Source organism: Pan troglodytes, chromosome 21 (genome assembly GCF_028858775.2).
Source record: "Pan troglodytes isolate AG18354 chromosome 21, NHGRI_mPanTro3-v2.0_pri, whole genome shotgun sequence".
Classification (NCBI taxonomy): domain Eukaryota; kingdom Metazoa; phylum Chordata; class Mammalia; order Primates; family Hominidae; genus Pan; species Pan troglodytes.
In genome coordinates this window covers 38723863-38736779 of record NC_072419.2, presented here as the reverse complement: position 1 = coordinate 38736779, position 12917 = coordinate 38723863, and the positions used below count along the sequence as shown (strand labels likewise).

At 53.8% G+C, this 12917-nt stretch overlaps 1 protein-coding gene across 9 annotated transcripts in view; it reads left to right on the top strand.

The window, feature by feature from the left end:
* NOL4L (nucleolar protein 4 like) overlaps positions 1–12917 on the top strand; it is a 142565-nt gene that overhangs the window by 62899 nt on the left and 66749 nt on the right. For all 9 annotated transcript variants that reach the window (XM_016937677.4, XM_016937685.4, XM_016937684.4 and 6 more), the window contains 2 exons: positions 2112–2223; positions 11578–11687. In XM_016937677.4, coding sequence (XP_016793166.1) covers positions 2112–2223; positions 11578–11687 — 222 coding nt within the window. The remainder of the gene's footprint in view (positions 1–2111; positions 2224–11577; positions 11688–12917) is intronic.

Below are 12917 nucleotides of genomic sequence, written 5' to 3'. Positions count from 1 at the left end.
AGGGCCCTGCCCATCCTGTGTGTAGCCCTCAGCAGAGCAGCCAGGCCAGGAGGACCCCCTGAGCCCTTTAAAAAATATTTCTCTGCCCATTGGCAGGTGAGCGGGCAAGCTTTGGGTAGCTTAGTAGGGCTGCCCTCATGGTAGGGACCTGGCCCTCTTCTCCCAGCTGACTGTGCAACCCTCCCCCGGGCCCTCCACTGAGCTCTCCTGAGGCCTGACCTAGGGTGCCACGTCTCAGGGGAGCCGAGGGGCATCTGTCAGCCCAAGTCAGCCACAGCCCTCTGCTCTGCCTAGCACACGCCCTTCCCTCCTGCACACTTGCTCCTGCAGCTGCCACCCTTCAGCCAGACATCTCCCTCCAGACCCAGCTGGCCTGAGAGGAACATGCCCCCAGACTTCCAGGCAGCCCTGGGCTGCTCTGCTGAGGGCTGCACACAGGATGGGCAGGGCCCTTCTTGCTGCCTGGCCTACTGAGGGCACAGGAATGGCTCCCTCTCCAGGGGTAGAGTGGTGGCCACATTTATCCTGGCCTGGGCTAGGGATGAAGCTCTCTGTGTGCATGGCAGAAAAGCCCCATCCCTCGGACCTGACACCTGACAAGGACCAGCTGCATCCCTGATGTTGCTCTCCCATCCGCTGCTCCAGTCAGAGACACTGGGGTTTGCCCTTGTCCCTGACCTCCAGAGGAAGGCAATCAGACAGGGAATTTGGAAGGGAGATAACTCATCAAGGAGCCTGCCTGCTCCACAGAGCATCAAATCAGCTGAGAAATAACAATTGTGTCACCAAAATTAACTTCGCATTTGCAGCTGGCAAGAGTGGCCCCTGGACTCTGCCAGTGGGCTGAGCTGGAAGCTGTGCCTGAGCTGGTCCTCCAAGAGCCCAGCCACAGCCTGGGGCACCCCAAGCCTTCTGCATCCCCCCACAACTCCACTCCCCAGCCCCGCCCTAGCCCACCTCTACCCTCCAGCCATCACAGAGATGGAGAAGGACATTCGTGCATTTCCAAAGGAGCAAACCCCTGCAGTTGCTGTGGGAAGGCGGGGCCAAGCGCAGCGCAGAGCAGCCCCTCACCCTTGGCCAACTTTCCCAGCCCGGCTGCGGGCTGCGGCGAGGACAGCAGAACGCTTGGGTGATGCTGCCCCTTAGTGGAGAGGTGCGGGAGGACCCAGGCTCCAGGAAGCACATGGAAAACCAGTAACTGGGCAGTCTCAGCCCAGGGAACCTGGGACTGAAGGGACTCTTTGGCCCCACCAGACAGCTAAATCAGGGTCAGTGGCTTTTCCAAAACCCAGAGCAAGAGGAAAGGGCTGGACACCTAGGCCCACAGCCACTTCTTCCCCACTCCCCCACCCAGCCCTTTTTTCATGTTCCCTCCCTTCTTTGTGTCTCTCCCCCAGCCCTCTGCATCCCTGTCCTCCTCCTTAACTAGGGGAGGCCTTCTGGAGGCAACTGTGGAGTGGTGTGACCTGGAACATGGGGTTTAGTCTGGCACTGCCTTGAAAATTCCGTGTGACCTTGGGGAGTCAGCTCACCTCTCCAAGCCATAGTTGCCTGGAACATGGGGGTCCTGCAGAGCCTGTCTAGTTTGAAAAGTCTGATGCCTGGTACTAGCCCTTCACAGCTCTTCCTAAGAAGGTTCTTGACCTGTGAGTGATCACAGGAGATGGCTTGTAGGACCTTTGGTTCTGTGTATGGGCCTGGGGCAGTGAATTTATCTGTGGGTCTCAGTCTATCCATCTCTAAGAGGGGAACTGCTCACCCTACGCTAGAGCAATGTTTATAAGCCCATTTTTTTGTAGCAGCAATAAAATGTTCTGAGGAATGTTACTTATTAGAATATAGGTTAAAGACTAGATAATGCTTAAAGGGTTTGCTTTTTCAATTTTTAACCTCCTTTATTGAGATTTTTAAAACAAATGGTTTTCCACAAAAGTACTGTCTCATTGCCACAGCTGAGAATCCAGGACACCTGTCCCTTGCTCCTCAAATCCCTGACTTTCCTTGCAAGAGCCGAAGCACCTGCCACCAAAGCTCAGACCTTGGTGACCCCATGGCCAAGTTGCCTCCCCATGGATCCATATAACAAGCGAAGCTCTTCTCTCCTCCAGATCGCAGAGACCTATGCCTTCCTCCCGAGAGAGGCCGTGACCCGGTTCCTGATGAGCTGTACGGAGTGTCAGAAGAGGATGCACTTTAACTCCAATGGCCTGGAACCCAAAGGTAGCAGGGGTGGCGTGCTGGAGGGCTAGGGCGGGGGCCATCTGAGAGTGGACTGTCCCTGAAGACGCCAGCTTTTGCTGGCACAGAAAAGTGTCCAGCAGCTGTTGTTGCTAGTCCCAGAGGCCAGTATGGGTCCATGATGCTGCCCAAAGCGCCTTGTTTCGTTTCGTTTAACTTTTTTTAAATCTCAAATTTCACTTAAAAACCAACCATACAAAACAAAAAAGTGAACAACATGTTTCCCCTGCCTTGCAAGGCCCCGGACAGCCCCTTTCCTCCCAGCCGGATTCCAGTTGGGAATGGCCAGCCTGCCCCGTTCTCAAAGTTCCATCCATGCCTCCCACTGCTTCTCCATGCACGAGGGTCTGGCCTGTACCCTCCCTGAGACGTGTGCATGCATCCTCCCACCCACATACCTGTTAATGATACGTCTTCCCTGGTGCTTGTTTCCACCCTGTGCACACCCATGTGGCCTCTGATAAGTAAACCCATGGGGTACTGATGAGAATTTTTTTTTTTTTTTTTGAGACAAAGTCTCGCTCTGTCGCCCAGGCTGGAGTGCAGTGGCGCGATCTCGGCTCACTGCAAGCTCCGCCTCCCGGGTTCATGCCATTCTTCTGCCTCAGCCTCCCGGGTAGCTGGGACTTCAGGTGCCCACCGCCATGCCTGGCTAATTTTTTTTGTATTTTTAGTAGAGATGGGGTTTCACCATGTTAGCCAGGATGGTCTCGATCTCCTGACCTCATGATCTGCCCGCCTTGGCCTCCCAAAGTGCTGGGATTACAGGTGTGTAATCTGCACCCGGCCGACTGATGAGAATTTAAAATGACCAGGGTAGGCTGGGCACAGTGGCTCATGCCTGTAATCTCAGCAGTTTGGGAGGCTGAGGTGGGAGGATTGCTTGAGCCCGGGAGGTGGAAGCTGCAGTGAGCCATGATCATGCCACTGCACTCCAGCCTGGGTGACAGAGTTAGACCCCATCTCAAAAAACAATAAAATAAAATGCCCAGAGCACTTGTGACCACCAAAGGTGATCCCTTGGACTGATGTCCATGCCCTCCAGCTCTGTCCTGCCCAGTGAGACCAGCAAGGACCTCACTTCAGCACCCCCGCACCCCCTCAAACTGAACATCCCAGAGGCCTCCAGGAAATCTGGGGGCCCATGTGTTTGCAGGTGGCTTTGGCACAGTGAGACGGCCCAGCACATTTGGCTGGTACAATTATAATGCTGCCCTGAGAAATGGTGCCCAGGTGGGCGATTTATCAGGGTTTCCAGGACTGCCTGGTGCATCATGCCAGCTCCCGGGCATCGGGCCTGTGGAAGTTGCTGAAGTCAGTGGGTGTTTTGCCCGAGGATGGAAACAGACTCGAATGAAGGGCGCGCCGTTTATCCAGGTGGCACTCAAGTAGCATCCATTGAATCTGGGAAAGGAAAAATCCACAGCAAAGCCTGAGCAGACAACAAAGGATTGGGAGCATGGGCGTCAAGCGGGGCTTTCTGCTTGTGTTCATTGTCCCTGACACACGTGAACGGCTTCTGACAGCAGCTGACTCACCAAATCCAGAGGCTTCCATGCCCTTGGGAGCCATCAGGCCACGGCTGTTTCATTGGGCACATGGGCCAACTTCAAAGCACGAGGGGCAGGAATGGATCTAGTTAATCCCTCATAAATGCTGGTTCCCATGTTAAGAACAGGGCTCCAGGGCTGCACTACCATTCAGCTGCTGTGTGTCCTGGGCAAGGGACTTCATCTTTCTGAGCCTCAGTTCCCTCATCTGTGAAATGGGGTTAATCAGAAGGCTGACAAGATGTGGGTTAGTCCCTGTACCTGGCATTGGTGCAGGAAGAGAGAGCTGTGGCTGTTGCGGTTCCTGTTATAATGCTGGACACTCCCTCGATGCATGCCTGAGCCAGTGATCCTGAATGCTGCCGCCCACGTGGGCTGCCCCTGGCCAGGCAGCAGCTGCAACCCCTGGGCCAAGACAGCATTCGGTACCTGCAGATGGGCTGGAGGGCTTTCCCTGCCGCACTCTCCACCCTGCCAGGGTTTAGGCCACAGGGGCCAGGGGTGTGTGTCCTAGTGGTGACTGCCTGGTTCCTGCCCACCCATCCGCCTGTCCCCTCCTGTTCCTTTCCTCATTGTTTCCATAGCAACTGGCGGAGTCAGACACAGAATTGCTTGCCTGGAGGAACAGAGGCGAAGCCAAGAGGGGCTCCATTTGTGGGCTGCTCTGGGGTGTCTGAGGCGCCATCCGCTCCCCTCTCCTGCCACGCATCCCACGGCAGTGTGGAGGGCATTCCTCAGCTCCCTCCGCACTCCTCACTGATGGCTGCCAGGTCTCCCCATGCTGCAGGCTGCACTCCTCATCTGTGGGCTTCTGTGTGGCCAGAAGGGCAACGCGGAGCACAGCAGTGGCCTGCTTCCTCTCCTCGCTGGCTGCCACCACCACACCCCACCCCCAGGGAGGAGAAAGAGGCCAGGGAGCGAGGGAGCACACAGGCCAGGAGCCATCTAGAATATAAACCAGCGCTGAAGCCCATCTTTCCTGGGGCTTTCTTCAGGCTGGACAGAAGACTAGCACCATGCCCATTCTCACCCATCCTCCCCCATCCTCAGACACAATGCCATCTCTGTCCCAGGTAGCGGAGCTTCTCCTCGCAGGGAGAGGAGAAGACGCTGAGGGAGCAGGAGCCCGGGGAAGTGGCTCATGGAAGGGCATGGACTTGGAGTCAGGCAGGTCTGGTGTGCAGCCCTGTTCCCCACTGTGTGTCCCTCGGCAGGACAGGGAACCTCTCTGAGCAGTTCCTGATCATGACAGTTATAAAGATCCTATGAGGTGTTAGTCATGGCTTACAGGTGAGGAAACTGAGGCACAGAGAGGTGTTGAGGTGAAATCATACATCCAAGCTCTCCCAGGAGATAGAAGTGCAGGCAGGAAACCATATTTTCTCATCAGCAAAGTGGAAGGAATGCCATCCTTTCAGGGTGGTGAGGGTGAGCCTGTTGTGGAGGGCACCTGGGACGCAGCGGGTGCCTGGGGAGCATCACCCTGCCTCCTGCCTCCAGCCCGTGTCGTGGCCTACGGTGCCCAGACACAAGGCTGCCAACGTCCAGGTGGCCCCACAGAGACACAAGGTCTGCCTCTACCCAGGTAGGGTCAGATGTGGCCCCCAGCCCTGCCAGGCAAGCATGCTGGGTCCACACCCTGGACAGGGTTAGAAGGGAAAGGCCTGGTTTCTGGAAGCTGCCAGTGGAGAGTTTTGAGTCTGAAAGGCTCCACTGTCTGCTAAGTGGCCAGAGGCATTCGCCTCCTGGACCGTCCCCAGGTTCCCCTCCTCCTGCCCCCGCTGAAAGCCTGCAGATCCTATCTCTGCCCGCCATGCTGGCCACTGGATGCAGCTATAGCCTGCTGTCTCCCAGGCACCCCTGCATTGCCAGCCCTCCCTTCTCCCTCTCCAGCTGCTGGGAAAGCAGAGCCTGCACCAGCCCCAGAGGCAGACCCAGTGTTCCTGCCCCAGGAAGGTGGGAGGGAGCGGGGACAGGGGACAGGATGGAGGCTCCTTGAGGGCTGCTGGGAGAATGCCTGGCTTCCTGGCCTCATGTTAAAAAGAAAGAAAGGAAGTAGAGTGGCCTCCTTTGCTCAGCGGTCTCTCCCCAGCAGAGTGGGGGGGGCCTGGACAGCCCCATGCCCTCCCCCAGTGCCAGGAGCATAAACAAAGGAGGTGGCAGAGGATCAGGAAGTCTGAGGACGGGAAATTCCAGGACCTCCTGACTCCACACTCCTCTTCCACCAGTCCCTGAGGAATTGAGGACACAGCATGCAAAGAGGGGGTGACTTTAGACCAGCCCAGCTCTTGGGGAAAGGGACCTTTGGAGGCATGTCTCTGTTTTCTTTGATGTGACAAAATATTGTTGCATGGTTGCAAACTGGGAGTAGCCAATGGGCAGCAATGCTGACTCTTCCTCAGTAGGCAGGTTGTCCACTTGGGTCTCCGCCCCTTCACAACCAGGCCCAGACTCCTCTGCGTGGTTTCCAAGGCCCCCCATGCCTGGCCCCTCCACATCCCTCCTTGCCAGCCTGGCCTCTCCTGGCTCTCACACTTGCTTGCTGTGGGACTGTGGGAAGGTTGCATAGCTTCTCTGTGTGCTGTTGCCTCATCTGTAAAGTCAGGGTATTACTATGAGCACCCACCTCACAAGGTTCCTGGGAGCCTCTAACCAGAGTGTGTGTGTGGAGCCCTAAGCAGGTGCTAAGGAGCTGTCAGCTGAGCAATAGTTCGTGAGTCCCATTCCAATTCTCTCCACGAAGCTTCCTTGAGCGACTCCGGGGCCCTCTCAGCTCTTCCTCCAGTGACCCTAATGGCCTCACATCTGTCGCACCCTGCTCATCCTTCACCCTTGTTTCCTGAGCCTGGGGACTGCACCGCACACAGTTTCCTCACGTTCCCCACCCGGATAGCATGCACATCAGCACTCCTCGAAGACTTGCCGATTCAATGATTTACTTCCCCAGGAAGGAGACTTTTTTTTTTTTTTTTGCCACCTTTTGAGCTGGCCTCAGGCCTGGGATCTCTGTTTCCAAATTTGAACCCCCTGAGGCTGGCTGGTCTCACGGCCTGTCTGTGCCAGGCCCCCATCGTGCACACATCCTTCGACGCCCACCCCTGCCTGGAAGATCTTTCATACCTGTCTCTGGACTGAGAGTTCTTCGTGCTGTAAGTGAAAGCTTGTGAGCATCACCACCTGGTGTTCCCACGAGGAAATGAGGGTCACTCCCATGGTTGAGGTTTGCATTGGTTGATGAGTGCCACTGGCGCCCAGCTGCACAGGCCAGCAAACAACCTGGCTTGGCCCAAGCACCCACATCATTGATTATTCTCGAGACTGCATAAAACTAGGTCTAGTGCCTGGGCTGGTTTCCATTTTTCTTGGCAAAGAGATGTTGAAAGATCTCTCTGGGCTCTTCCTGTGCTTCTCTTGCCAGCAACCTGCTGGATGATTTAGGCTCCGTGACCCTTGCTAGCTCCTACCTCACCCTTCTCCATGGCAACAGAGTCCAGCGGTGCCGCACTATCAGGTCATTTGTAGAGGCTCGAGTGTGGCACCACATGTTGACCATGGGCAGGGAGGGGGGCGGCGTGTCTCAGAGTCCAAGGAACCCACTTCTTCCTTGTTCACGTTTCCACCTGAGCTTGTCCCCCATCCTGGCGTTTTTCTCACTGGTGAGCATCTGACTCTGCGGCTCCCAGTGGCCCCTGCTCCGTCTCTCTTTCCCACTAAGCCCATCCTCTCAGTGTGCACCCACTTATTGAATCCAGAACACCTGGGGCTCCTCACTGCTGAAAAGCTTGCCTGCTTTTCTCCTCACCCTGGTGTGGTTGAGCTCTGACCTCCCACCCATGGCTCCATGGCTCATTTCCTCACCTAGAATGTCCCCTCCCTGCGGAGGTCCTACCTCCCCCACAGAACTCTCATTCTGGAACTGCAAAATCAAGCATTTCACTTTACAGCAATGTAAGGTGTTCTCCGATGGGTTTAGGGGTCTGCTCGGGATGTTCCAGCTTCCCCAAGACCAGGACATCCTGCCTTCCTCTTCTGAGCTCTCTTGGCTTACCTGCAGGCACGGGAAGTGGTTTCTCATCTCTGGAGACGCTGGGGCGGGAACAGGCCAAGGAAGACCTCTTCTCCCGCCTCCCAAGGGTGCTGTCCTGGCCACTGTTTTATTTTTCCTAAGCCACACTGTCACTAGCTTTATTAAAGATACTTTCTCATGAGCAGTCATGACACTGCAGTCAGGACAGGGGCGACCATCAATAAAAGAACACAGCTCCCCGCCTCTGCGCCTCCCAAACCTAGACAATCCCTGCAACACCCAATGAAGGGCCGACCGGGGCCACGAGAGTGCTGGGCGCCCTTCACACTCACCATGATGTCACACTCACCATGGTGCTTAACAGCTTCTCACCAGACAGCCTCCTCTTAGAGGAAACAGAAATGGCAGAATTCTCAGTCCAAACATCCACCTCTGAAAACAGGACCCACGGCTCTTCTGAGCGATACCATCTCAGTGTCATCACTAGACTGCCTGCCTGACATGTGGCATCCGACCCGGTCAATGTATGGGGCTAGGGTTTAAAACCCCACTGAGGTTAAGGAAGTCAAATCTAGGTTGACGATGGGGTGGAAACCCATTTGAGTTTGGTATCGGTGCAGAGGATCCCTGCCACCCAACCAAGCAGAAGTCTCTCTTAAGGAGGAGGAGGGGGTGGTTCCTTTCAGGCCAGTTTCTTAGCCATTCCATTAGTGACATTTACTTTTTTTTTTTTCTTGGGACGGAGTCTCGCTCTGTCACCAGGCTGGAGTGCAATGACGTGACCTTGGCTCACTGCAACCTCCACCTCCCGGGTTCCAGTGATTCTCCTGCCTCAGCCTCTGAAGTAGCTGGGATTACAGGCATGCGCCACCATGCCCAGCTAATTCTTGTATTTTTAGGAGAGTGGGGGTTTGTCATGTTGGTCAGGCTGGTCTCCAACTCCTGACCTCGGGTGATCCGCCTGCCTCAGCCTCCCTAAGTGTGGGATTACAGGTGTGAGCCACCGCACCCAGCCGACGTCTACTTCTTCCTCAAAGAACAAAGAATGAAACATTCTATATGTGACAGGGTAGCTTTAAAGAGCAAAACTAAGTTCTGCATTCCTGTAAAACTTGATTCAAAATGTTATTTGATCTGTAAAGTCACCAGAAGTACACAGCGTCAAAGCGGACCCCCATCCTCTAGGCCCCAGCTATTCCGGGTCCCCACCTTTTCTGCAGGGCTGTTCCTATCCTTGCCAAGCAGGAACTTCCCTTGTCCTCTTTGGGTAACTTCACCCCTTGTTGGCAGACTTTTTTTTCTTTTTAAATTATGGTAAAACATTTACAGCATAAAAACTTGCCTTTTTAATAATTTTGTTTGTTTGTTTCTGTTGTTGTTGTTGAGACACAGTCTCTGTCACCCAGGCTGGAGCGCAGTGCTGCCTCAACGTCCTGGGCTCAGGTGATCCTCCCACTTCAGCCTCCCAAGTAGCTAGGACTTCAGGCACGTGCCACCACACCCAGCTAACATTTTTACCTTTTAGTAGAGTCGAGGGACTCACTATGTTTCCCAGGCTGGCCTTGAACTCCTGGGGTCAAGCAGTCCTCCTGCCTCTGCCTCCCAAAGTGCTGGGATTACATGCGTGAGCCACCGTGCCCGGCTTAATCGTTCCATTTTAAAGATATTATATTCACACTGTTGAGCAATCATCACCACTATCTGTTTCCAAAACTTTTTCATCACCCTAAACAGATACTCTGTACCCATTAAGCAATAACGTCCCATTCCCTCAGCCACCAGTCCCCAGTAACCTCGAGTTACTTTCTGTCTCTTTGAATTTGCCTATTCTAGATATTTCGTGTAAGTAGAATCATACAGTGGTTGTCGTTTTATGTCTGGCTTCTTGCCCTTGGTATCGCGTTTTCAAGGTTGCAGGGACCCTTTTGGGCTATGGCTCTTGAGGGGCAGGTATTATAAGTCACCCCCGGATATCCTCTGGACCTCCTGGACCTCGGCCCTGTCACCCTGCCTCTTGGGCCTCCTTGTGATGGTAGAGGGCACTTGGTCTGGAAGTTGCTCCCACTTATCCTCACGCTATGGAAATCCCAGCCCATCAGTGGGACTATGTACCAGGGGCACCTTTTGATTAAAAGGCTGGGGCAAAATGAATCTGGCCTGAAGTCCTTGGAAGAAGGAGGAGGAGGCCAGGTAACAAGTAATTGAAACAATTCCTACAGCAGCTTGGTCAGAGATTTTAATGGTTATCAAATTATGTCCCTACCTTTTAATTTCTTGTAATCTGTTCCAAAAAGGCAAGAAATAAGATCAGAAATACGGAGCAATATTTATGCACAAAGATGTCCCCTGCAGTGTTGTTTATAATAGCCCCAATGGGAACAACCTAAATAGCCAATCGTTAGAGAGTGACTTAAGCAAATTATGGTAAAATATTACATGGCCATAAAAATTCTACTTACAAAGCAATAAGATTCTTGATGTTGGGGAAAATGCCTATGACAAAATGTTAAGGAAAAAAAAAACTTTTTAAAAGCAGACTGGAATTCTCTGTATGCATTATGAGATCATGTGTAAAAAAGAAAAATCACAGGGAAAAAATAAACAGAAGCATATGCCAAGCTGCGTGGTGCAATTATGGTTTTTAAATTTTTTCTTTACATCTTTCTGTACTTTGCAAATTCTCTGCAAAAAGAACATGCATCACTTTGATCTTCAGGACAACAAAGGAATAAATGGGAGGAGAATGTTCCTCTGCATATGATGAAGGAGGAACCAGAATTTGGGGGCTACTGAAGGCCTGGCTCAGACCTGGGAGGCACAAGGCACCTAAGGATGTTTTTGGGGGATGCTATGGGGTGGCGGGATTGGGTGAGGTGAGAGTGGCATGTGTTCACCTGGAAGATAACTGACTTAGACAATGGTTGGAAACACAGATGCCTTCAAGGGTCTGGCAAGTATCATAATTGATACTTGCAAATGAGCAAAGCTGTGCAATATGATAAGGAGTGGTGGGGACTGTGGCAAAATGGGAGCCACACACCCTGCCTAAAAGAAGTGGCTGCTGAAGCGGCAGTGGTTGCTTGCCTTCGGGAGTGGGGGCCCCATGTGGCCAGACCTTATGTTCTTCAAAGAAGCCAAAAATTCCTATAAACGTGTGTGTGTGTTGGGGGGGTGGGTTTGTTGGGTTTTTTTGTTTGTTTTTTAGAGATAGAGTCTCACTCTGTTGCTGAGGCTGGAGTGCAGTGGTGCCATCACAGCTCACTGCAGACTGCAGCCTTGACCACCTGGGCTCAAGCGATCCTCCCACTTCAGCCTCCTATGTAGCTAGGACTACAGGCACACACCACCACGTCTGGCTAATTTATTTTATTATTTGTAAAGACGAGATCTCCCTGTGTTGCCCAGGCTGGTCTCGAACTCCTGGGGCCTGTGTCCCCTCCTGGGGCTCAAGGGATCCTCCTGCCTTGGCCTCCCAAAGTGCTGGAATTACAGGCATGAGCCAGCACGCCCGGCCTCATTGTTTTTTAACGTGTGAAATCTCTAAATAGAACACTGGCATCTAATAAAAAAAAATATTTTTGACACCATGCAGTCCACATCTCTGGGCCAGATGTGGGTGAGCCACAGAGTCTGCGACCTCTGACCTGTCCCTTCTCCTCCAAGGTGGCTTCCTCTTCCACGGGCTCTGTTAAATGCTCCATGTGGGTGACAGGCCCACAGCACAGACTGAAAGGGCTTTCCTTTTGTTCTTTCTGCCAGAAAACGAGCCTCCATCTCCACTGGTCTCTGGGATTATTGATTACAACATGCCCCTCACCTCCACCTACCTGAAGCAGATGAAGCTTCGAGTGATGAATTCCCAGGAGCAGGTAAGGCGGCCGTCTCCCCTCACCCCACCTGGAGGCGTCCTGACTTGCCTGGCGGTGGTTGATTCTTTCCAAGACTTGGGGCCACAGCTTGTGTAAACACACGGGAAATCAAAGAGGCCCTTATCTGGTTATCTGGGTTGTCCAGGCGGAGAGGCGGGAGGCAAGAATGTGTTTCTCGTGAGAGGGTCTCCTGTGCAGACAGCCCTGCAGGTCTTCAGGGAGAAAACTTTCCCCTTGGGTGGGCTCGTGGGAGGAGGGGGAGGAGGGGACGTGGAAGGGAGGGAGCTGCAGCCCTGGCCCCTGGAGTTGTTCTTTCTCTGCTCTGCCCTTTATCGCTGGCCTCTTGCCACCTTCCCCCAGGGAGGCAAGAGAGAGTAGCCGCCTGCCTGTGGCCTCTGTCACTCTTGGGGCCCAGAGGACTAGGGGATAGTCCTTGGAGGGTGGACCTGGGGCCTCCTGGCCGTCCAAGCCTCCCCAGCTGGGGTTTGCCAAGGGCCATGAGACACCATGGAAACAGGCTATGAAAAGAAACTCCCTCTCGCCTGCCTTCCCACACAGTCCACCTCCTAACCCTTTGCAAAGCAAGTAGCCTGACTGTCTTTCAAAGAAGGACTAGGTGAGTTCCCCTCCACCTCCACCCCCCAACCACTGCCTAAAACCAGGGTAATCACTTCTTGCCTTCGGCTTGGAGTGTTCTCATCTCTTATGGCATCCAAACCCATCATGTCCTTGTGGCCCTAGCAGGGGATTGGATTCTTTCTCTCCCATTGAAAGATGGGTCAGAACTCGAGTCTGTCTTCCAGCCTTGGATGCAGCTGTCCTGTGCTGCCGGTCTCCAGCCCTGGGTGCGACCATCCTGTGCACTGGTCTCCTTGACAACCCCAGCATGCGTGCTCCGAGGGGGTGGTGGCTCCTTGGCCAGATCCATGGTGATGTAGCAGGACACGTGCAGGTGGCATCTTGGCCCATGTTACCCAGTTTGAGGACTTCAGCTGGGTGGCTTGAACCTGCAGAGCTGCGTATTCCTTTCAAGAGGCAGGGCGGCCAGCCCTCCTGTCCCCACACTGTGCCCAGACCCTAGAGGCTGTGTGACGTAGGCTTTGCTCTGAGCGGTAGAACTGTTTGCTAGAACTGTGTCTCCCATGTCTTCTCATCTGAGCGTGCCTGTTCTGGGATGGTTGCATCTCCAATAACTTCACATCATCACAAATAATTCCAATGGGGAAAATG